This window comes from Ruditapes philippinarum, unplaced genomic scaffold, assembly GCF_026571515.1.
Source record: "Ruditapes philippinarum isolate M1 unplaced genomic scaffold, ASM2657151v2 ctg13118_1_1_1_1, whole genome shotgun sequence".
NCBI lineage: Eukaryota > Metazoa > Mollusca > Bivalvia > Venerida > Veneridae > Ruditapes > Ruditapes philippinarum.
This window is the reverse complement of record NW_026858576.1, coordinates 495-25,524: the sequence shown is the minus strand read 5'-3', so window position 1 is coordinate 25,524 and position 25,030 is coordinate 495. Positions and strand designations below refer to the sequence as shown.

General features: G+C 34.4%; 4 protein-coding genes across 4 annotated transcripts; 2 read left to right on the top strand and 2 right to left on the bottom strand.

Moving 5' to 3' along the window:
* Positions 1–1,042: 1,042 nt before the first annotated feature.
* On the top strand, positions 1,043–1,452 carry LOC132753639 (NADH dehydrogenase [ubiquinone] iron-sulfur protein 3, mitochondrial-like; the record flags this gene model as incomplete). Its single annotated transcript, XM_060744133.1, is given in 1 exon segment — positions 1,043–1,452. A coding segment is annotated over 1 exon segment (173 nt), but the record flags the coding sequence as incomplete, so codon positions are not given.
* A 238-nt stretch (positions 1,453–1,690) lies between these two features.
* On the bottom strand, positions 1,691–8,982 carry LOC132753638 (sodium/bile acid cotransporter 5-like). Its single transcript, XM_060744132.1, has 3 exons — positions 7,843–8,982; positions 5,563–5,737; positions 1,691–4,287 (listed from the first exon to the last, which is right to left on the bottom strand). The coding sequence occupies exons 1-3, from the start codon at positions 8,698–8,700 to the stop codon at positions 3,596–3,598; spliced, it is 1,725 nt and encodes a 574-aa protein (XP_060600115.1). The 5' UTR covers positions 8,701–8,982; the 3' UTR covers positions 1,691–3,595.
* Positions 8,983–10,121: 1,139 nt separating this feature from the next.
* LOC132753637 (ileal sodium/bile acid cotransporter-like) lies at positions 10,122–14,622 on the top strand. Its single transcript, XM_060744131.1, has 3 exons — positions 10,122–11,151; positions 12,661–12,832; positions 13,991–14,622. The coding sequence occupies exons 1-3, from the start codon at positions 10,447–10,449 to the stop codon at positions 14,620–14,622; spliced, it is 1,509 nt and encodes a 502-aa protein (XP_060600114.1). The 5' UTR covers positions 10,122–10,446.
* A 5,951-nt stretch (positions 14,623–20,573) lies between these two features.
* Positions 20,574–24,809, bottom strand: LOC132753640 (uncharacterized; the record flags this gene model as incomplete). The annotated part of the gene is made up of 3 exons (XM_060744134.1): positions 20,574–21,467; positions 23,556–23,658; positions 24,511–24,809. Coding segments are annotated over 3 exons (638 nt in total), but the record flags the coding sequence as incomplete, so codon positions are not given.
* Between the last annotated feature and the right edge of the window lie 221 nt (positions 24,810–25,030).

Below are 25,030 nucleotides of genomic sequence, written 5' to 3'. Positions count from 1 at the left end.
GATAGAGTTGGCGCAGGAATTCCGAAAGTTTGAATATAGTTCACCGTGGGATCAGTTCCCGAAGTACAAACCGCAATCTAACGCTGAAGAAAAACCAAAACACATAGAAGGTTCGGAAGAGAAAAAATAAATACTCTAGTTTAAGTTATTTGGAATATGTTATTTCTTTAGATAATAAATGACTATTTGAAAGAGAAAGAAGAAAAAAGTGTATTTAAGAAGAACAAGAAAATAAAGAAGTTATTTTGATACTGGAATGATATAGAATGATTTTGTGGGTTTGTGGGACTTTACTTGCGTATACATGAATTGGATTGTATTGTTACATGATGTCTGTAGTAATTTTTAAAATTTTGTTAAAACTAAACAGGTTTTGTTTTTGTTTAAAGCTTGTCTGTTTCAAAGAAAGAGTTGGGCTATATTGATCGCTGCGTTGTTGTTGTTGTTGTCATGCAAAAACTTCGCCCATTATTCAAACATTTTAGAAGTTCGTCATGAAAAAACTTAGCCCATTATTTAAACATTTTAGAAGTTATCAGGATGAGGTGTGAAATAATTGCTTATCTTGATACTGAAGGTGCAATTGTTAGACAAGGTGCATAATTCTGAAAGCAATATTTATGGAGTTAGCCCCTTTTTAACTTAGAATTTTAAACAGATGCACATTAACATGGCATGTGGTATGGACATGGGACTGCTTTAATTGAATTTATGTTGATACAAAAAGCTTAGAATTGTCCATATGACTGAAACTGTGTTGGTGCGCCATAAAACCAAACAAAAAAATAAACAACAAATAATGAATGGGTTCCGCCCAAATATTCACATTTTGAACCTACAAAAGCCCTGCAAGTTTAATATTTCAAGAAATATTTCTAATTAAGGACATGTGATATGTTTTTGATTGGCATGGTTATTTAAACTTTAAAGCATGGCTATTTTCTCCTGTAAAATGAGATAACTTGACTTTTTAAATGTTCGTCCATTCTTAAACAAAATACATTCTACATTTAGTTTAAGAATATGTCATTTCCTTACACATAGGTTCGTTATGATGAAGAAGTTGGTCGCTGTGTGCTGGAACCGATAGAGTTGGCGCAGGAATTCCGAAAGTTTGAATATAGTTCACCGTGGGATCAGTTCCCGAAGTACAAACCGCAATCTAACGCTGAAGAAAAACCAAAACACATAGAAGGTTCGGAAGAGAAAAAATAAATACTCTAGTTTAAGTTATTTGGAATATGTTATTTCTTTAGCTAATAAATGACTATTTGAAAGAGAAAGAAGAAAGAAGTGTATTAAAGAAGAACAAGAAAATAAAGAAGTTATTTTGATACTGGAATGATATAGAATGATTTTGTGGGTTTGTGGGACTTTACATGCGTATACATGAATTGGATTGTATTGTTACATGATGACTGTAGTAATTTTTAAAATTTTGTTAAAACTGAACAGGTTTTGTTTTTGTTTAAAGCTTATCTGTTTTGAAGAAAGAGTTGAGCTGTAATGATTGCTGCGTTGTTGTTGTCGTCATGCAAAAACTTCGCCCATTATTTAAACATTTTAAAAGTTATCAGGATGAAACTTTGAATAATTGCTTATCAAGATAAGGTGCAGTTGTTAGACAAGGGGCATAATTCTGAAAGCAATATTTATGGAGTTATGCCCCTTTTTAATTTAGAATTTTAAACAGTCGTGGGTTAACATGGCATGTGGTATGGACATGAGACTGGTTTAATTGAATTTATGTTCATACAAAGAGCTTAGAATTGTGCAACTTCATTTATGATCATCATTCAAGATCCAGAATTCTAGCTTAGATTTTGAATGAGTTATGACCTTTTATCTGGTAAAAGTTTTACATACAAATAAAACTGAAAATAAAAAGACAACGTGATCACTTTTATGTATATTTAATATCAGTTATAAAATTTATATAGAATACACACAACTGTTAATTAAAACTTAATTGTAAATATGAAAATAAACAGCATTAAACATATGCAGTATTTAATATCATAAATAGATTTTATAGATATATTGAATGAGTGTAGGCCAAATTTATTGAACGAGTTGAATAAAATCATAATCTCTGGCGAGTAAAATATTTTATTCAACGAGTTCAATAAATTCAGTAATGAACCTACGTGAATATAATATTCTAATTATCACATACCCAAATAAAAAAGATTTAAATTGAAAAAAGAATCATTTTCATTGAAGCGCCTAGTGTAGCACTAACATTTAGTGCGTCTTTACAATATGTTTAAATAACTTAAATGATGTCACATCAAAATATATGCGTGGCCGTGCAATACCATATTTTTGGAGTCGCAAAATCTGCATGGGTATGTGATAATATTGATATCATAGATAGATATCTTCATGGTAAAAATATAGAAAAATAATTAACATAAACGATATAAAAATTATTACAATTCAAAATTTATTCACAAAAAAATTTACACTTTAAACTTATCAAAAAGGGAGCCATGTTTCAGTACAACCTCCGCAGAGCAACACCCTTTGGACAATGACTGTGGTTACTGGTTAGAGGTGTTGTTCTAGAAAGGTTAATTGTATTACGAAGTCTTAGTTTAGGAAAAATTGTTATAAAGAGGTTCTTGCTCTGCAGAGTTTACACTGTACATGATGTAGAGGGCAAATTAACTTACTATTTTTAGTTTAATGAAAGAATACATATATATAAGTAATTAAAAACAAATGAGTTGTAAATAGAGTTTTTTGTGTGTTTTTTAGAACAACAAAAACTTTGAGGTAATAAAGATAAAAGAGGTATATATATATATATCTGTTATTTTTTGTGTTAAAGAAAGAGAGAAAAAAGAAACAAGCATTTATCTTGTTTATGGGGACTTAATTTAAAAAATAATCCCATTTTATAAAAACCAACATTTTGCATCACCTTTCATCTTGAAATAATAACAATTCATTAAATGTTTCTTAATGTAAACAATAGTTCTTACAAGTAATCAATACTGCCTGATATTTCGTGAGTAATTAAGCCAGAAATAGAAATACAAGATGCTATCTCATATATAGTCTACATAAATATTAAATTACAAGATATGGGGTCTATGACAGTTCAATATATTGTCTTACATCAATTAAGCGGGTTAATTAGGCTCACGGAAGTACCAACAACTTGGGGATATCATAAGTCATCATTTGTCAACTACTGTGTCTGAACGCATTAATCATTTTCCCTTCCACGTCTGTACCCCAATTTAAGTTGTCTGTACCCCAATTTAAGTTGTCGTTTATATGTGATATCAAAATGTGTTTTTTTTTAAATTAATAAAACCATTGTCATTCATTACTTAGCCCGTGTCCTCGTTTCAGCGACATTATTAAAGCTCTGGTGTCCTCTAGTCTACTGGAGCATGTTCCTGCATATAATTTTTTAATTCACCGAAATTACCTCACAATTTTACAAAAAAAAATATAAATGAAGCTCTAGATCTATAAGAATTCCTAAAGAATATTTGCAGCGGATCAGAGGACTGTTGATTACTTTTAACTTCAATTAGAACACATATGGCATCAAATTACTGGCTTTTATACATGTATCAATCTACACTGCAGTTAGCGCAGCTTTCTCACTGGCCATTAACTTCTGGTCTGCATCAGGAGGCGTTTCCGGTGTAAGTTTCACGTCTGCGCCATCCTCTACACATGCATCGCCATTTTTGTCCGCCTTTTCTTCATCCTCATCATCTCCCGCGTTTTTATTGCAGAATTTCTGATACAAAAGGTAGAAAATTGTAATGGTGAAAGGCGGTAGTGGCGTCATAACAGCAGAAGCCACGGGTGCCACAGCAGCGATATCGCCGTCAGGTGCTGGGAAGGAATTTATTAGTAGAATATACGCAATGCTTGTGTTCTGCATTCCAGTTTCAAGGATTATAGTTTTAATTCGTTTCCATGGTTGCCGAAATAATGCAGCTACGATACCACCGCTGACGTAACCTATATACGGCAGCAGACATCCCGCCAAAATTATCCGAGGTTTGAACAGACGAAAAATATACATGTTGGAGTATATTCCAACAGCCAATAACACGATGATCATTACTAGAGTCACTGGTTTCAAGGCTTTCTGGATTTTATCGGCAACTTTTGGGAACTTCTGACGTAAGAACAGCCCAACAATTAGCGGTGTAATAAGAATTGATAGAGACACTGCTACCATCTGGAATGGAATGCTCAACTCTCCGGCTTCCGTGAATGCTCTCCCAAGTGTATAGATCCAAAATGGTAGAACTCCTGAAACAGAAAATTATACAGAATTGTTATAGATTGTGAAATTGATCTAGAGAAAGAAAAGGTAAAATTTACTAAATCTTGAAGTTTCGGAAGTCGGTTTGTTGTTCACGGAGAAAATTTCTAAAAAATTTCGGAAGCTGTTTGTTGTTCGCGGAGAAATTTCTAAATCTAGATGTTTCGGAAGTCAGTTTGTTGTTCGCGAAGAAAATTTCTAAATCTAAAATTTTCGGAAGACGGGCTGTTGTTCGCGGAAAATTTTCTAAATCTAGATGTGTCGGAAGTCAGTTTGTTGTTCGCGGAGAAATTTTCTAAATCTAGAAGTTTCGGAAGTCGGTTTGTTGCTCGCGGAGAAATGTTATAAATCTAGAAGTTTCAGAAGCTGGTTTGTTGTTCGCGGAGAAATTTTCTTAATCTAGAAGTTTCGGAAGTCGGTTTGTTGCTCGCGAAGAATATGTTTTTCGTAAGTGTTACCGTATACCATGGGAAACACTATTGATGTTGTTGCCATAAACCAAGAGGTGCAGTATTTGAAGTTGTTACCGGTTACCGTATACCACGGAAAGCACTTTTCGTAGTGGTTGCCATATACCAATAGGTGCACTGTACGAAGTTGTTGCCGTATCTCCTCTTGGATTTCTATTCGACGCTTTTCGCCGAATAGTGCTCCAAAGTTTGATAAGGAGCTGAATTCGGAGAAACTTGCTTTTTGTCGGATAGAGATCCTCAATCATCTCTTACGAGGTAAAATGCGTTAACAAACATTTAACGAAATACAATAGTAATAAGATTTTTTGTTCCTCTTCCAACAAAATATTGTATTTCTGCCCGTCCGTTTACCGTACCGTCTTTCTGTCTGTCCGTTGACCGTATGTTTCTTTGTTTGTCTACCTAGCTGTCTTTTAGATTGTCTACCTGGCTGTCTGTCATTCTGTCCGTCTGTCTTTGTGAAAATGATATGAGGAGAAATTTTCACAAAAGTATATTTGGATCTATCTCGGAATCGTTCAAATTTAATTCTCATCGAAAATGCAAAGATAATGGCAACTTTCATGCTTTACTGGTAAAAGATGAGTGCCACTCCGTGCATTATTTCACGAAAGTAGAACCACCGACGTTGCGAAAGCAAGCTGAATGGCTTCCTCACGTCATGAATGACTAACATCACAGGCGGTATTCGAACCCACAGCGTTAAATAATTAATTGACGGATTACCCTGTTTGTAACGTTGTTTAATTAACGCGAATATGGAAAATTTTGGTTAATATGGTAACGTACCTAAAGCGAGGATCGTACTCAAAGCTGTCATTGTAATAGACAGTGATAGATCTCCTTTTAGGAGGTACGAATACATGTTGCTAGCACCGCCCCCTGGACAACATCCTGCTATGAAAATACCCAATGATACAGCCGCCAGATCTAATTGTATGGACTTTGCTATTCCAAATGCTATCTGGAAGAAAAAGAGAATAATTTATACTATCTGGAAAAAAAGAGAATAATTTATACTATCTGGAAGAAAAAAAGTCTGTCAGAAAAAAAAGAGACTTATTTAGATAACAATGAAACCTGCGTATCAACCTGAAACATGATATTTATCTGCAAAGTACAAATAGATCATTAATCAGACATGGTATATAGTGTCAGCAAAAATCATCGTATCTAATTTAATTTGGCCATTTTTTTTACTGCTCAGTTGATTTAATATATGTAGAGAAAATAGCATGTATAAGTTTCAAAGTCCTGTGCGGGTAATGACTGCAATGGCTTATAAAATTGAGTGAATAACTGACAAGCAACCGACGGATGGCATATTGAGAACACTCTTTTATGCCACAGCATTTACACCACGTGCCGTTCCAACACACTATCAATATACCTGTCCCCTTGACATTTCAGATAGCCTCGTGTTTCAATGCTCTTTCTATTATTTGTTGAGCACAATATTGAATTCTATTGGGCAACTGCACAACTCTGGAACCTATATTGAACGATGCGCTAGTTGTGTACTCGTCCAAAAGAATTCAGTATTGTACTCAAAAATGTATAATAACCTCATAATATAAGCAGTTCCGTGTATATAAGCATGTTTTACGGTAGGCAAGTCAAAATTGCTTTGGATTAATTAGTTTGCGTATGCATGTGCTAACATAGGTCTGATATTAACTCTTTCTAGTAAACGCTTACACGTCTCTTAATTATAATTCTATATTGAATGGCATATGTACCTTTACCAGTTTTATTCATTTTCATTGTGATATATGTGTTGTACATGTGATGAGACGTAAATAAACTATTTTAATTGAATTGAATAGTAAATAAAGGAATTATTAAGGACCCCTTTTTCAGAAAGAAAATATTTCCACGTATGTTGTTGCTGGTGTAAAAAACATTCAACATAGAAAAAGAAGTTTATAACACCGTTAACTTGGCTTACACTTGACCTTCACGGCCTTTATTGTCCAATCAGGAGTTGTGTCGCATGCCTCCACATGAGTCAAGATATTTCAAGAAAATCTAACTTGAGAAAAAATGTACTAAGATTTTAAGAAAAGTAAAAGTTTCAAGATTCAAGGAATGATTTATATGTTATGTGCGTTTTATGACTGATTTTTCAATATTTTACTTCATATTTTTACTGTGTGACTACCGCAGTAAGGGCTATTTTGCACATTCTGACCTATTTTTGGTAAATTTCGTAATTTTAGTAAGTAATTAAAGTAATTTAAGTGCCATTTGTAATGTGTAAATTACTTTCTTTGTTTATTTGACATTTTTTTTACTTTTTAAAATATTTTTTTTAAAAATCTTGAGCAATAAAATAGAGGCATGCTGCTTTAACGACAAGAGCTTAAAATTTACATAAGGTTAATCAGGGTGAGAAAAAAATCCGCTCTTTTGGAAAGGTACAGACGCTCAGAAATCTTCTTTGGTATACAGAAATATTTTCATTCAAGTTAGTCAAAACATTATCATTTTCAGCTTAATGGGACTGACATTTAGGTATTCATTAATTTAATTCATTGCTATAAAGTAAAAGATACTTTTTTCGCACAAAGTACGGTTATCCTCTAGTAATAGTATATACAATGTAACATATATAAAAATACAGCATCGTTTAGGGCCTATATTTTGGGTGGATATTCGGTTACGTGTTTTTTAATGAATTTTAAAGTTTCTATTTTATTTAACCGGTGTAGCGTTAAAGTGGCAAAATACAAACAGCAGTTAAAATGGTACAGATACATTACGAATTCTGATATTAAAGATCTTAAAGATAAAAATACCCGTCTTCTTTACATTTCCCCTAAAATTTACTTTATTGGTCGGTGCGATTTGCATTTTTCGTTTCAAATGTCGTCCTGCCTTTTAACTGCACAAAACACATGTAGTATATTTATTATATAAACAAATGTAGTCTGCTTTTTTTAGTGTAAAAATATTTTAAAACGTAACAAGCTCATAAATATTTATTGCGTGATGAATTTGCATTATTTACTATATTTTTGAAATGTTTTCATTGACAACGTCACAGATAATAGATGTACATAAGCTTACCAATGGCATCAGTAGATATTGACACCCAAGTCCGATCCCGGGTGCCACGGGGCGCCACAAGTTCTCTTTAACAACGCCAAGGTCTAACTTACACCCAAAGCCAGTCGCCGTGAAAATCTGTACAGCATAAATCGCCACCCGGAATATTTTATCTACAGGGCGGATTTTACGTATAACGTTGATTTTATACGTCAACGTCTGTCCCGATTTCATGGGGTCAATGATCTGAAATGTTCCATTTGTTTCGTTGCGTGAAACTAATGCGTCTACTTCGTTGTATGAGATGACGTCATCGGGATTTTTGCTAACTGTAAGTAAAGAAAAGTCAACGATACCATGACCTATTATTCCACTTCGTAACTTTACGTTCACTTGTCCTTGGGCAACGTAAATTGTCCAGTCAGGTATTGTCGTGTTTCCGGATAACGGCGAAGGCGTTGAGTAAACGTCACGCAAGTTCTTTTTCGCGGCATTTTTGCAAGAAATTGGGAATAAATGTTGGCCATTTACTTGAAGGTTCTCTTCTATGTGAGCGTTCACTTTCAGCAGCATAGAAATATTCCGGTCAATACAGATGATTGAGAAATCATACGACAGCGTTATATCACTGTCCATTAACACTTCGATTCTCGGTTGTAACGACGAATTGATCATGTAAAATGCTAACAATGGTTCCCCTTTATTGGATCTCACACGAACGGGAACCACCTTAAGAAATGGCCCGACTGTGAACTGTGCACCCGTGTGCATTCCAGAGAACGGAGTGGTTGTTTCGTACGTGTTCTTCCCATGCACACCGTCTGCATGTTGCAGGAACAGGTGCACACAAATTAAGAGAATTCCAAATTTTAAATCCATGTTGCAATTTTAATTGTCCGTCCTGTTTTCTCTCGCACAATTATTAAATAGACTGATGTCAGATTACCGTTTGAAATTAAATCCAGCTATAGGAAAGTTTTTATTAAAGCAGACGACGGGTAGCTTTTTGTATTTTTAATCACATTTTTTAAGATTTTAGGACCAGATAATAAATGTGTAATCCGACCAGGGTAAACACTAAAGGCTAAACCCTAAACTCCTGGTTATCACAAATTGTCAACGTGTTAACTTTAAATGTAAATTTAGTGTTTGATAAAAGTCGCCGGCGTGTCCATCATGGCGTGTCCGGACAAGTCTCGGACAAGAATAGAAAGTCCGAAACATTTTCCGCGTATCAGAATTGTTGGGTTTTATAAAATTTATTTTGAGAGATTAAGAAAGGCGAATGTTTGTTTTAAACAAGAAAGAGTTGGGAAAGAAAATTTTGTAAACTAAAAACATTTCGTATTGCAGCGGACAATATGTCGATGTCGGACAACCTGTCCTACGTCTAGTTAATCGAACTATTCTTAAGTTAAAAAGTGCATTGTGTGTATTTATCTTTCTACATGTTCTAGTTCAAATGAACTGAAAGTAAATAAAACAAAATCAGAAGGTGATGCCACTACACCGTTGGAGGGGTTAGGTAAATTGACAGATGTTTTTTTCTCCAATTTTGACCTATTTTTTTAAACAAATTATATAAAAACAATATTAGATTAAATAAAAAAACAGTTGGCTTATAAAAAAGCACAAATTTAGTAATTAGGGTTTTTCTTATGTAAACTTAACCAACTTTATACATCATAAATAAAATTTACACACCCGGTTGCATGTATACAACTGCTGGATTCGAATTCAATGAAAAGCCTTTTGTCACCATGCATCATAATAGAAATAGGCCAGCCTGTAGCATTCGTGCAGCCCGACCGACCAGGCTCGATACTGTCCTGTCGGTAGCTCAATTGTAATACTAGTACATGAAGTGTGATGTTGAAATCTCTTAAACTTTAAATGGACTGTTCTAAACACAAAGTAGGGTTAATCCATTACACAAATTTAGTAGGGTTAGGTAGAAAGATAAACAAATACCGTCCGTATGCGGATTAACATTGATATACATTATGCAACAGGAGGTCACGAGGTCATGAGATATTTTGCAGTATTTGAGCACTTAATATTTGATCAAGCATAAAGTTATATTAACATTGTAAAATGATTTTACAGTGTGTACAAGGAAAGACATATATAAATGAAAGGGGTAAATACTAAAAGATAATTTATAACCCCACGTGCTAGACAAATGCACGCCGTGAAATAGCCGTGAAATAGGCGCTATCAAATTTTCAAAGATGGTTCTGTTACTGCACCATAGTTTACACTTTAATTGCAAAGCGTTACAAATTGATAGCAGCCTCGTTTGACCAGTGGCCTGTTTAATATACATGTCTTAAATTTTGTATTTTTTAAAAATTGTGCATGATTAAACTAAACCTGTATGTATTTCAAGCATACTTTTGGACTTTAAAGTGCAGATGTTAAGTTTATATGAAGAGAAATGCAGTTATACAGGACATTTGAGTAGTAAATAAATTTTATCAGTTATTCTGGATATTTTGAAGGATTTAAACGCCACGTGTGTTAAACTTTTAGTTTTAAGTCACTCCATGAAAATTTTATACCGGAAGAAAGACGGCGCATAAAACATTGTTCCTTAACTTCCTAAGCTTAGATAATACAGTCATAATGCTAAGATTATTTACTGGTAAAATCACTGTTCTTCTCATAGTTTGTTTTACTTGTGCAATGAGTTCGCAATATGGTGAACAGTCAGGGCCATCACACGCGCTATTCAAGCGCGTCGACTTTAATAAAAGTAACGAGCAAGAGATTGACTGGAACTCAGCGCTATTGCGCGTGGAGACAAGTAAAGAAGAGAACAACATAAGGGTAATTACAGATACGATTACAGACACGCAGCTCATTGTTTCAATTATGTGTTTTCATGGAGATGATTTGTCTATCCTTGTATTTTCATCTGAAAACCCCGAAGTTTTGCAAATCATAGGAACTAGAAATATGACGTTTAAATGTGAACAGTCAAGCGGAAATGAGACCAATTTGATGAAGACTAGACGAATAAATGTGCAAAAGCATTTCAACATAACGCTACAAAGTGGAATAATTGGAGTTAGTAGCCTCGTTTTCGAATTAGCGGATTTTGAGGCGAATAGTACACAACCAATAAATGTAACTTCAAAAATAGATGTACTCGTCATTCGGAATATTTCTGTCATCGACTTAGTGTTTCTGATAACTGTATACATTCTTGAAATCCTGGAAATGATGACCTTTGGTACCCAGCTTGACTTTAATGTCGTCAGAGATACTCTGAAAACACCGATACCAGCACTGATTGGCCTTCTGTGTCAATACCTCTGTATGCCTTTGGTGAGTTACCCAATTACCGCATTGTTTTTGACAAATAAAGGCTATTAACTTCTTTTATAAGAATTTCAAAATACCTCATGAAGGATTATTTTAAAATAATAGGCCCAACCTGAAAGCAGCACGCCTCCAGATTCATGCTAATTTTCATGAAAATTTTGAAAATGTATTTGAATGTGTAATATTGTGAAGAAAAGGAAAGGAAGCAATAAATACATTATCAATGACACTTACAAACCAAGTAAATTAACAAAAAGTGGTCAAAATATGTAATAGCCTTTACTGCGTTAGTAACGCAGTAGAAAAATAGTTGTAAATACTGAAAAATCAGCCAATAATCGCGTAAAGTATGTAAAATATTACTTGCCTCTTGAAACTTTTAACTTTTCCTTACATCTAAGTACATTTTTCTCAAGTTTGTTTTTATTGAAATATTTTGACTCATATGGAGGCATGTACTTTTAAAATATCATCCTGCATCCCATGGTAGTTTTAGCATGCCAGTGTAGGTAAATAAAATATTCCTTTTATTTAAGATATTTTTGATTGAGAATTATATTTATATATACAATGTATCTGCAGTAAAAAATTAAGAGGTTGTGAATGGTAAAATCTGTTAAAAGTTTACAAGCAAAGTATGTCGCAATGTTTACCCATTCGGAACTGTCTCGGCTATTATCTATAATAATATCGGAAACAATACGGATTAAAAGTAGTTATACCACGTGGTTTCAGATGTGATAATGGAAAACGAATGTATATATGTGACATCTAATGTCTGTTCCGGTACTCTTATGCTGACAACAATTTGCATTAAAATATGTCCACTGATGTTCTATTTTAAACAAATCAGACTAAATACCAGCAGGTTGGTTTTTTTGTACTTTCCGTTTCTGCATAAATAATGTATTGTTGTCTTTTGCTCCTATGAATTCACTTATTTTAGGTGGACGTTTACTACATATATTGGAAATAAACTTGTCAACAACTCCCAGCATTAAATTACTATTTGTTAACATGTTTAGTTTTTTAGCGTAGGTTAGACCGAAATACCGCATCCGTTCTGTGTATTCATACTATTGTGTTCGAGGTCCTTATCCGAAGACTGACGGAAAGGGCCGAGAAGTTGCGATGCAAAAACATAAGACCAAGATGTGCTTCTCATTTACAGTTTTTTCTCCAATATTTAATCTTTCATCCCCCTCCTCCATCCATAAAAAAAGCCTTCGCAATAAAATCTTATGTTTGGCGGTGATTTTATTGGGTAGGTTGCTGGAAAGGGAAACAAAGAATATCTTATTTTAAGCTTAAAATATATAAAATATATAATTCGATATAATTTAGTAATGTATAACCATATGATATCCTTATTAAATATGATAAATCTAATAAACGTATAATTTAGTCAATTTGTCACTTAATAAACTGATACAAAATACATCTTTTTCCTAAATAAGCATAGTTAATACTGTAAACTTCGGCAAACCTTTCTTCTTTAACTTATTATTTCAGATTTCATTTGCAATAGCCAAGGTTGTGGCGTCGGATTCTCTGACGGCAGTAGGTATATTTGTGGCCGGCGTATGTCCGGGAGGCGGTTCCAGTAACATCTATACGTACCTACTGGACGGTGACCTTTCATTGTCCATCACCATGACGACCATAAGTACTGTTCTTTCTCTGGGTAAGTATAACATGATTACAGATCAGCTGTAGCACTGTCCAGCCACAGATTTAGAGGATTCAAGTTCGATCCCTATTGTCTTTATATATAATTTTATTTATTGTAATACATAGGATTAGGCCATGGTCCCGTGTATTGGCTTTTTACATATCTATATATGTACGTTATATTAGGCTGTCATGTTAGACCTTTTATCCAATCAGAAAAAGTATATATGGATACATAAAACTTTATCGCGCTGTTCAGGAACATTGAACGGAACGTAGATGATAGATCTAGATTGTTTTAAAAGTTAAAATGAATACCTGCCGTGCCCATAGGCCTATTTGGAAATCCTTGATTACCCATAATCCTTTACGGATGACAAGAAATTCAGAAAGTGCAGTTTAGTCGTGAAACGGGTAAAGCTACTTGTAAAAACAATTTAAAACAGAAGTTAACTAATTTTAAACTTTCCCATTCCTTTTCATTCAACATATTATAATTTTTAATGTACATTAATACACTTGTTACTATATATAGTAACAAAATTGCCAATGATTTCAACTGATTATGAGTGTCACGTGACCTATTATGAGTTTGCGGCCCGGGGCCGAGAACTAGTTATCAGCCCGCAGAACATGTGCACGTGCACAAACTGAAACAATGACGTCATATTTTACGTCATCAAACAGTTAACTGTAAAAGTGAAAGTAGGTTGTCAGCACGAATCGCTTTATTTTTATTATGAGATCTTAAGCGTATTTAGTACAAGCACATTTTTGTTACTATTGAAATTTGAAGAAATAATACGAAAAATTCATTTCGAAAAAAAATGAAAATAAAACTTGCTTCTTTATTCTACTGCTTTGAACACACAAACAGTAAATATCTCTGTACAGAACAGTATAAGAGTAAACAAGAATTTCAACGAAAGAACTTCAAAGTCTATTTATTTATTTTTTTTTTTTTTTTAAATGCTACTATTAGATCTACCAAGTGTATTAAAGACATTAATACACGTCAGCGTAGGGCCGGAAGGTGATAATCGGCCCTGAATGAATAATGGCCCTCGGGCTAAAGCCCTCGGGTCCATTATTCATTTTGCGGGCCGATTATCGCCTTCCGGCCCTCTCCTGCCGTGTATTAACCTCTTAATGTATATTTTTTTCTTTTCAGGGATGCTTCCGTTCTGGTTATACACATTAGGCGGTGAACTTCTTGAGAAGAACGACTTGAACATTCCTTACACCGACATTGTAGTTACACTTTCTGTTATACTTGTACCTTTATCAGTGGGGTTATTTATTCGAAATAGGTTCCCAAATGTTACAGATCGCATTGAGAAAATAATGGCGGTTGTACTTACAGTGCTAGCTCTTATTTTGATCACAACTGGAGTTATTTCAAGTCTGTACTTATTTGATATGTTTAATTTTAAAGTAGTTATTGTCGGGTGTGTCTTGCCATACGTCGGATTTTGCATTGGGGCCATCGTATCATTAATTCTTAAGCAACCAAGAAAAAAGATTATATCTATTGCCATAGAAACTGGGATGCAAAATACAGCGATTGCCATGATTTTGTTGCTGAATTCATTTCCGGAACCGCTTGGCGATATTGCCACCGTGGCGCCAGTGTCAGCGGAAGTGATGGCGCCCATACCGCCATTTTTAATATCTATTGTGTATTTGATATGGAAGGCATGCTGCAAGAAATATGAACAAGTTGAACAGACTGATAAAGACAAGGATATCGAAAAGAAGCATAGCGAAAAAGAGATTAACGGAAGTGAAGTCAAGGCAAAATAATTATGTTTTTTTACAAATTTTGAATATTTATTACGTAACTAGGTCATTTACATTTTGATTGATACAAATACACGAGAGGTCATACGACTAAAATCGCCGTAGATAGATGAGAAATATTGTTGTAAAGTGAAAGGCTACCTCTCTAAATCATCACTTATTTGACGTCATATTAGTTTACACTCTTTAATTACAAAATAATGCTGAGGAAATAAAGTTTACATATCTACAAGTTTGTATACCAAAAATCGTCAAAAGATCTGAGATGTTTTCAAATTTCGGTGGAAATTAGCGAGCTACCTTAAAGGCCCATTATGCCCCAGAAATTCTTTTATTTTTATTTCTCAAAAGCTTTTTTATTTTCGGTGTACTTTTATAGTTTATAAAAAGTTATTAATTGGCCATTTACCTGAACCATCTTTTTTCTTTTGTCGTTTTTTTTGGCAATTAGTACTATCATAGTGATTTAGGGAAACATTTTACATAGAATTATATTTTATATTATGCATATGTTCACTTCTTCATCGCTGTTCTGCTAAAGAAGTACAACTGACGTCTTCTTACCCTACAATACATTGTAGATCAAATTCCGTAGCCTGACTCAACGGGATCTCGCGAGATTGTAATGGTTATTAAACCGTCATAAAAGTAAGACAGTTACTTAATTAATCATTATGGTATCAAATGGCAAGCTTATTACATGAATCTTAATATTACCTTTTTATTCAATATTGTTTATTAGGTTCATGGACATGCGTATGACGTGAACGTAAAATGCCGCATAAGATGAAAAACAGAATAGTTCAAAAGCGGCCTATGAGATTTTGGAAGCGAACTTCTTCTTATTGAGCTGCATAACATTCATTTTCCGACCTGTATTGAAGAACATTTAAGATTTATGACCTCTTTGTACCTTAAATAATTTTTTAATAATAAAGACCACCTAAGAATTACGTTATGTTATTACAACCTCAGAAGTGCTACCTAATTTAACTTGCTAAGGCTTAGTTAGAAAGAATGCTACACAAAAACGTTAAAGTAATATACATGTACTCATACGTACTCGTGAATAGGATGGCATATTGCGGCGCATAAATTCGAATCCTACCAACTTAACACATTGTTTGTCCGACCTTTGAATATCTTTTCATATAATCCGAAAGTGTGGTCTTCAATTTAATATAATCTGCTTATTTTAAAATCAAAAGACAATTTACGGGATATTGAAAAAGTACAATGTCGTAAAAGTTGACCAATTTTAAAAGTACAAGATCGTGTTCAATTGATAATAATTATATTCTTTGAGGCCACACACTCGGATAATACTAAAATATACTGTGAATTCACTTATATTCGTGGTCATGAAATTCCGTGGTTTTATCAAAACAGGCACTTTCGTGGGTTCTTAAATTTTGGATATAGGAGAAACATTTTTAAAAACCGTGACATGATGGAAAATATGCGCCACAATCTGCTGTCCCGTTCCTATGACATGCAATCTAAAAAAAACTTGCTTATAGTGACAGAATATGCAAGTACTTAAAGATCAACAATGCCAGACGACAGAATGCAGCCACCGACAAAATCCCGTCACACTGGACTACCGCAAAGGCATTCAGTAGGGCACACACACACGCACGCACGCACACACGCACGCACGCACGCACGCACGCACGCACACACACACACACACACACACAAGAGAGGACATAAAGCCGGGACATTGGGTGGTCGTACCAATAAATGATAACAATTGACAACTAAGTAAAGAAGACCCCAAAACTGTCGAAGCCGTATAAAAAACATTTTTAAAATCAAGTAAAATAACCCATATGTATAAAATTGTCAAGGAAATATATGCGACTAATAAATATGATCTTCGATAAATCCTTTTGCTGTTTAATATTTGACTAAGAAAAAATAAGTTTGCACTCAGAAATGCTTGCAACTGAAATACCCTTGAACAAGCTATTTTTGTGTATCAAAACTTGATTTGGCAAATGCAAATTAAAACATCACAAAGTATTGACAAATCTATTAAATTTCGTAGTCTCGCAAGAAAGATATGATGGATCGTGATCTTGCGAGATTGTAATGGTTATTAAACCGTCGTAAAAGGGAGACAAGTGCTCAATTAATTAGTATGATACCAAATGATAAGCAAGCTTATTATCTTGTTTATATTATCTACGGTTCGTTGACATGCAGGGAAGTCGGTATGTTTAGGTGAAGTTGAAAATAACAACTTCTTGTTTAGCATAAGGTCTTCAGTGTGTAAGGAAATAATCCCCTTCGGACAATATCCCCTTCGCATACCCGGACAAAATCCCCTCCATGGGTGGACATAATGCCCTTCATGTTTTTGCAAGGCTGGACAAAATCCCCTTACCTACCTGGACAAAAAATCCCCTTATTTCATATATTTATAATGTATTATTATGTTCCATAAAAATTGATGAATAATGTATTATCAGCTCCATAAAAATTAATGAACTTTTGTTTTTTGATTTATAATTATGTATCAAGTTAACCTTTATAATTATATATTAAGCAGATCAATTCTCACCCAAACTATCATTAAAAACAATTTAATTAGTTTAGCAGTGTTCATTTTAATTGTGGTAAATTATCAACTGCAAAACAAATAGATTTGATTAGGCAATTTCTTTAATAGTTTTAAATTGATTAGTATGAAAACATTTTAATCAGTTTAACAGAGTTCATTTTAATTTTTCAATTTGTTGTTGGAAAAAGAACACTATTACAACTTGTCTATCAATTCTGAAAGATGGTGAGGAAGAAATGAATTGTGCAACACTGTCCATCTAACACAGGCCTTAGCAGTATAGAACTGATGTTGAAACCAATATTCCCAAAATCACCACACAGCATAATGCAGTATGTCGCTCTCATACCCACTATATAAACAGAAAATTCATCCGAGGGGGATTTTGTCCTAGGTAGCAATCTTATTGAGGGGATTTTGTCCACTTCAAAATTTCACACATGAAGGGGATTATGTCCACCCATGGAGAGGATTATGTCCAGACATACAAAAATACATGAAGGAGATTTTGTCCCAAGGGGATTTTGTCTGACATTTGGTCTTCAGGTCTTCATATACTGTGACATGAGGTGAACGTTAAATGCCGCATCAGATGAAAAACACATTTGTTAAAAAGCGGCTTATAAATTTTGGAAGCCAGAACTACTTCTTGTTGAGCTGCATAACATACATTTTCGGACCTGTATTGAAGACCATTTCAGATTGATGCCCACTTTGAACCTTAAATAAAGACCACCCAATAATTATGTTATATTCGAAACTGTTATAAAGACCATATCAGAAGTGTTACCTAATTTAAGTAACAAAGAATCCTTCACAACAACGTTCAAGTAATATACATGTAATCTAAAAACTTACTTATAGTGACAGAATATGCAAGTACTTAAAGTGGGGCAATTTTTCCATAAGTATTTCAAATATCGATAGAAACAATAGAAATGTATGATAATTTGGATATTCTTAAAAATACTGCTTGAAAAAGAAGTTCAATACTGAATTTATTGAACGAGTTTAATAAAGCCGCTGGCGAGAAAAAAATGTTAATTTATTCAACAAGTTCAATAAATTTAATAATGAACTTATGCAAATTTAATATTCTATTTATTATATACCAAAATAAAAAATCCGTTAAAAGTAAATAAGAATCAAGTCTTACAGTGTAAGTTAATATTTAGCGTCTTTGTTTGTATAACGCAAATGACGTCACGTCAAAATATATGCACGGCCGTGCAATACCATTTTTACGGAGTCACAAAAGCACAGGGGTAAGTGATAAATAAATATATGCAATGTTGGATCAAGTATCTAAATGCATCAGCTTTTACCTCACCTCATCTCATCTATCTTCTTCATCCCCAGTGGGACATAAGGCCATAACCACTTCCCTCCATTTCCCTCTGTCTTTTGCTATTTTCTGTGCTTGTCCTAAGCTATATCCCTGGTCCGGCAGCTCTGAATTAATGGTTCTCCTTCAGGTGGTCCGAGGTCTGCCAGGTTTTCTTTTTTCAGGTGGTGTCCATTATTAGACTACTTTACGCGTTCTTGTGACATCCTAAGCACAAGGCCCAGCCATCTGAAACGCCTCCTCTTTAGTTCTGTTGCGATGAAATGGTATTAACATTTCTTGAGCAGATCTGCATTTCGCATCTTTTGTGGCCAAAATATTCCCTGTATTCTCCTCAGGCATTTGTATTGGAATACCTCCAACTTCTGCAAGTCACTCTGGATGACACGCCAACATTCTGACCCATACACCAACACTGGCTTTAATATAACATTACTGTTTTACAGGCGTATTTCTGTGCTTTTGCTATACAATTTTGACTCCCATATCGGCTTTAGCATAGCAAAAGCAATCTAGCTTGAATGTCCTTCTTAGTGCAATTGTATGTACTTCTTTTGCTGCCAAGGTAGATAAAGTCAAAAACTGCCTCTAATGGCTTGTCATTGGTAGTTATGGGCTCTGTGAGTTTGGTGTTTATTGCCATCCCTTGGTCTTAGTGGTGTTTATTTTTAGAGCAGTCTGTGTAGAAATTTCCGCAAGGTCATCTTTCAATTGACTGAACATTGACCATTGGATTCCATGTTTTGTGCTGGTTGTTTTTCGTTGTAATCAATTGTCATCGAAAACAAAATAGGTGACAATATGCAGCCTTGGCTGGCTTACACCTGCTATAAGGTTGAATGGTTCGGATATATAATTCATAAGTTTGACATTACAATTATAGTTATTGTATAAGTGTTTCATCAGTGTGGTGATTTTCAGTGGTATACCATAGGCTCTAAAGATTTTCAGCAAGGTCTCTCTGTGGACACTGTCAAAAGCCAATCGAAAGTCAATAAAGTTGATGAATAGAGGCGTATTCCATTCTATAGTTTGCTCAATGATGTTAAGAAGCGTGAATATCTGGTCCGTACAGTCACGTCCTTTTCTAAAGCCACCCTGTTCTTCTTTTAGCTTAGAGTCAACTGCATCATCAATCCTAGCAAAAACAACCTTACAAAACACCTTGCTTGGTACAGACAGTAAAGTTACCCCTCTCCAATTGTCACAAATCGGCAAGTCTCCTTTAGGAATTCTGACGATAAGACCTTGAGACCAGTCAGGTACGCGGTATGACTTAATTTTCCCAAATGCTTGTAAACAGGTTATGAAAAATTTGACTTGAGGTGTTGATGTCAGCCTTTATGAGTTCTGCATTGATGGAGTCAATTCCAGCAGCTTTATTATTCTTTAGCGATTTTATGGCTTTCTGTTCTTCATCAAGACTTGGTGGGTAGGCATCGATATTTATGTCTTCAGTTACTGGTATAGGATCTGCTGGAGATGATGGGTCGGGACAGTTCAAGACTTCTTTGAAGTGCTCCACCCATCGCCTAGCTTGTTCTTCCTCTGTGGTTAAAGCATTGCCCTGTTTGTCTTTGACATGCTTGTTACCTGTATATGCGCTATGTTTCAGACAATCTTTGTGCATTATATGAAGTGCAGTCATTGCTCAAGCCAATACAGTGACGTAAATTAGATATCGGCCTTGTAGATCGATCTTTCTGTTAAAGAAAGATCTGGTAATGAATTTCATAAATCACCTCGAGCACTTTCCTGAACAGAAAAACCTCGTACTTAGTCGATATCCTTGTATACATAAATACATTTATCCGGTGATTTGCAAATGTGATATGAACATTCAAGTACTGTCAACAGGTGTTGCCTTTAGAATGACATGAAGATAAATTTTAAGAATATGTTTTAATATCCTAATTCACCCTATTTTATGCATGGATTTCTTGGACTATTTCGGTTTGTCAAAAACAAACAATATACATTTATATGAATGTATTTTACGTTTTTTTTTTGTTTTTTTTTTATCATATACATATAAGTCGACTTTAAAATGATAAAATAAAATGACTACAACAAATACTTAATTAACTACTACAACATTGTGTAAATTGAAAAAAATAAATGCAAAAGTGTAAGACTACTTCCTATTTCATTCAATACTAGGTATTTGCTCTAACCGACAGCTGAACGAAACAAATATTTTAACTGGGAATCATGAAATACAAATGAGCCGTGCCATGACAAAACCAACATAATGGGTTTGCGACCAGCTAACGTGATATAACTATGTTTTCACGAAAAGTCCTTTTTCTTGTAAAGCAGACTTCCGGTTGAGAAACGTGATGTAACTGTAAAAAAATACTGATGCATATTGGCTATGTGTACTTCAAATTGTTATGAACCTTGAACCGAAAAGTGCTTATTAAGCGAACATGAATCTATCGTCATTAAGTGTACAAAATCAATCGTCAATAAGTCTACATGAATCAATCGTTATTTAGTGTACACAAATCAATCGTCATTAAGTGTACATGAATCAATCGTCATTAGGTGTACATGAATCAATCGCCATTAGGTTTACACGAATTAATCGTTATTAGGTTTACACGAATCAATCGTTATTTAGTATACACAAATCAATCGTCATAAGCGAACATGAATCAATTGTCATTAGGTGTACACAAATCAATCGTCACTACCATCATTACATCAGATTAGTAACACCAGCTGAAAATATCTGACATAGGGCACTATATTCGTTAGCACACATATCGTTCCGGAAGCTGTCTGCATACATCATCACACACGCGTTATCTGGGAGTTGATCGGGCTCTCCTCCGTACCCCGACAACCAGAGACTCCCGTCTATCGGTAGATTTTCATCTTGCCATATCCACGTCATTTGTGTCTCATCGTAGAGTCCACCAAGCCATAATTGTTCTGTAAACAAAGCGGGAGCAAGTGTTTGTATGTTAATTTGTAATTTCTGTGAGTTTTTATTGGGTTTAATTTAGCAATTTAGCCCTGGTTTTAATAATGAACAATAGTGATTATACTGTATGGCAGAAAAAATGGCAGGACAGAATACGAACAAGAAAAGCATTGATGCAAAGCATCAAAGGGCGACGCCAAAAGAATTTGATCCAGGTTTGCACCTAAATACTTAACAAAAGATGTGTACTTTATAGCAGTACCATTGCATGTGACCTGGAGGCTAGGCCCAGTTTAAGTTGAAAATTCAACCAAAAAGAATAGACTCTGTCTTGCCAAGATGCAAAGACAATTTACAGTCAATTAACCAATCTTATAAGACTCATGCTATAAGAAAGAATTTCTTCAGATTTATTTCACCAGATACAAGGATACCTGGGTCATCAGCATATAATCACAGGCAAGAGTATCGGACCTGGGTAGAAAAAATATGACCAGATTGATTAAAAAACGGTGTTCATCTTAAAAGTGTCAAAAAGCAAAAAACAAAACTGTAAATAATGACCCCCTTTAAAAATATATCATTAACTTAAAGTATTTTTTTTAATTTTTATTTATTATTTTTTTTTATTTTATTATTATTTTTTTTTTTTTTTGGTTTTTGACACTTTTAAGATGAACACAGGTTTTCTATCCATCTGGTCATATTTTTCATCCAAGGTGTTTAAAATGAGCACCTATATGTAAACACATGTAGCTTTAATATTCTACCTTTCATTTTTACCAAAGGTTATTTTATTAATAATTTATATACAAACACATAGAAAATAATAATTTGTTTCACGTATTGATTAGAAGATTCCTCTAGCAGAATACCTGTAGGTATGTACTAACTGAACAAAGTAGAAAATCCAGTCTAAGGTATTATAAAGCCATTAAAAAAAATCTATCAATATTCACTCATCATGGCCTCTATGCTTTTGATGACCTTACAACGGGTAAATTTTATACAAAAAAAGTAAGTAATACAGTACCTAAGATAGACAGATAATAACAAATTATTTAGTAAACATGAGTTACTTCCCCTTAAAATAGAGAAAACCTGAAACCCCAAAGAACACCCTAAACCACAAAATTATGAAATGTTGCAGGCTCAGTTTTATTAAGCCATGCAAATTTTATGGTAAGGTATTCATAAAAAATGGATGGTCATGTGACAGCAGTAATTGCAGAAAATTGGATAGCTTTCGACATCCGGATACCGGTACACTTTGTAAAAACAATCATTCTGTGCAACAGATAAACGTAATATGGATAAAATCAATAGGATAATCGTTTACAACAGTCCATTACCTATCCTAATACTCATTCGCAAGTGAACTTTCTTCTTGTAGGAATATTTTGAAAATATATAAATGAAGGGATGAATGGATGCCGCATCAATGTAGACCACAACGATATTCGAAATCCGGGTTTTAGTATTCTCAATAAAACTTAGGGACAATCTGTTAAACTGAACCTGCAATTTCTTGAAAATAATATCACAATGCACATGCTTTTTACATAAAGTTATTAAATACAAATATAACAACATACTTGTTTACTTGATTTTTACGAATCAAAATAAAACTGATTAACACAACATGACATTAACTGCTAATAATAACAGCTCCTTCCATAGGCCAAAATAAAAAGCATTCTATAAGAGACGACGCCGCTCACCGGCGTCGCCAACAATAGCATTCATAGACAGGTGTATCTTATTAAATCAATTTATACACTAAATTTTATTGTTTTGCAATCTTGGTAAGTAAAGAGGCTCACAACATGTAAATTATAAATGAGCCGCGTCACGACAAAACCAACATAATGGGTTTGCGACCAGCATGGATCCAGACCAGCCTGTGCATCCGCGCAGTCTGATCAGGATCCATGCTGTTCGCTATCAGTTTTTCTACTTTTTATACGGTTTGTAAGCGAACAGCATGGATCCTGATCAGACTGCGCGGATGCGCAGGCTGGTCTGGATCCATGCTGGTCGCAAACCCATTATGTTGGTTTTGTCGTGACGCGGCTCAAATGTTCTAGTGTACGTACGAGGATAAGGTACGCCTTTCACTTCCAGTTCTCTTTGAATCGTGCTAATTTCCGTTATGTCATAAATAGAAGCTAGTGTTCCTCCGTTCGCTTGACATATGAGCTATGATAAACAAAGATCAAATGTATATAATATATATGATTATGAATGTAACAGCACACCTACTCAAACCTACTTGGAATACTTTCTTACCAATTGCAAGCAACAAAACGTATGTTTACTCATGGTAGATTTGGAAATTTCGTTGGCACAAAACATGTCGACATCTCAAGTATTTAAAGATAAATTTTCACGTTTGATAATTCATTTATCGTAAATGAAAATAGGTGGCTCAATATTTTAAAGGCTACTGAAAGATATATCTATTGTGCTATGTTTTGCATGTTTAAGTATGAAAATATGTCTTATTTAAAAAAAATGCGAGAGCAAAATGTTGACCGTGTCGACGCGAGTTATATACCTTGTATATATTTATATAGTAAACGGGTGCTGGATAGTAATTTTGTTCTTGATGATCAAGGGGTGATTACTTTATGATAAAATTTAACTATTATTGGCATAGAAAATGTGCCGAATGCCTGTGACTTTTCTCACAATCCAAAATTGTTCAGTCCCTGTCCCTTTCCCTTAATGCTAAGCTCTCAGAAAATTGCTTGAATAAAATAAAAGGCTTTTTTCCTATACATACTGAGTGAAAGAATCTTGTCTGCTTCACAAAGAATAGTTCACAGCTTTTTATGATTTTCTGGTTTTCGTAAGTTGTATTTAGGAAAAACCTCTAAATTGCAGCTTGAAAAAGTAAATTCCTCATTATAAATACTTTTGAATTACATGCAAATATGTATGAGAAATAAAATAATCTTTCGTAAAATAATTTTCCGATCGTTACAAAGGGGCACATTAGATTTGTTTAGCACGTATCATGTTTTAGAGTTTAATGTATATTTATTTTACCGAAGCAGATTCCCAGTTACTTCCCTTGGCGACACGTGCCAACTTCCGGTCGTTTACTTGGAACCAATCATTCTCTGAAATTCTGAAACCCGTTTCTCTCTGACATAAAAATGGATGAAAGGCGTCACAGTCTGTATTTAACATTTCGCTTGCCTGATTTGACAGCACGATGCAAGCGCCTATGGTTGGATCAAACCCTGTGACCGACAATTTTGTCCAATCAATATCTGAGCGGTGACCCTCCGACCACCAGACCCATCCGTTTACGTCATCTGATTTACCTCCCGTCCACACGTTGTCTGCAAACGAAAGAACACGGTACCATCTATTTGACACAGAAAAATGGCGTTTCTGTTTAATTATCAAAGCAGAAAGTATTCTCGTAACTATATGGTATTTAAAGAATGACCAAATCAGTTTAACTTTAACAACATTGTATTGTACATATACTGACTAATTGTCGTCTGATGATACATAAGAAGTAAGCTAGTAATTAAGATGTCTGGTTTTCGACCCAATG

Bases quoted from the DNA above. Each gene is read 5' to 3' on its own strand.
- LOC132753638 (XM_060744132.1), bottom strand. From the start codon at position 8,700: ATGGATTTAAAATTTGGAATTCTCTTAATTTGTGTGCACCTGTTCCTG. The intron at 5,738-7,842 runs GTAAGCTTATGT...TTTTTCTTCCAG, and splicing joins AATATCTACTGATGCCATTG to ATAGCATTTGGAATAGCAAA. The intron at 4,288-5,562 runs GTACGTTACCAT...TTTCTGTTTCAG, and splicing joins GAGTACGATCCTCGCTTTAG to GAGTTCTACCATTTTGGATC.
- LOC132753637 (XM_060744131.1), top strand. From the start codon at position 10,447: ATGCTAAGATTATTTACTGGTAAAATCACTGTTCTTCTCATAGTTTGT. The intron at 11,152-12,660 runs GTGAGTTACCCA...TTATTATTTCAG, and splicing joins AATACCTCTGTATGCCTTTG to ATTTCATTTGCAATAGCCAA. The intron at 12,833-13,990 runs GTAAGTATAACA...TTTTCTTTTCAG, and splicing joins AAGTACTGTTCTTTCTCTGG to GGATGCTTCCGTTCTGGTTA.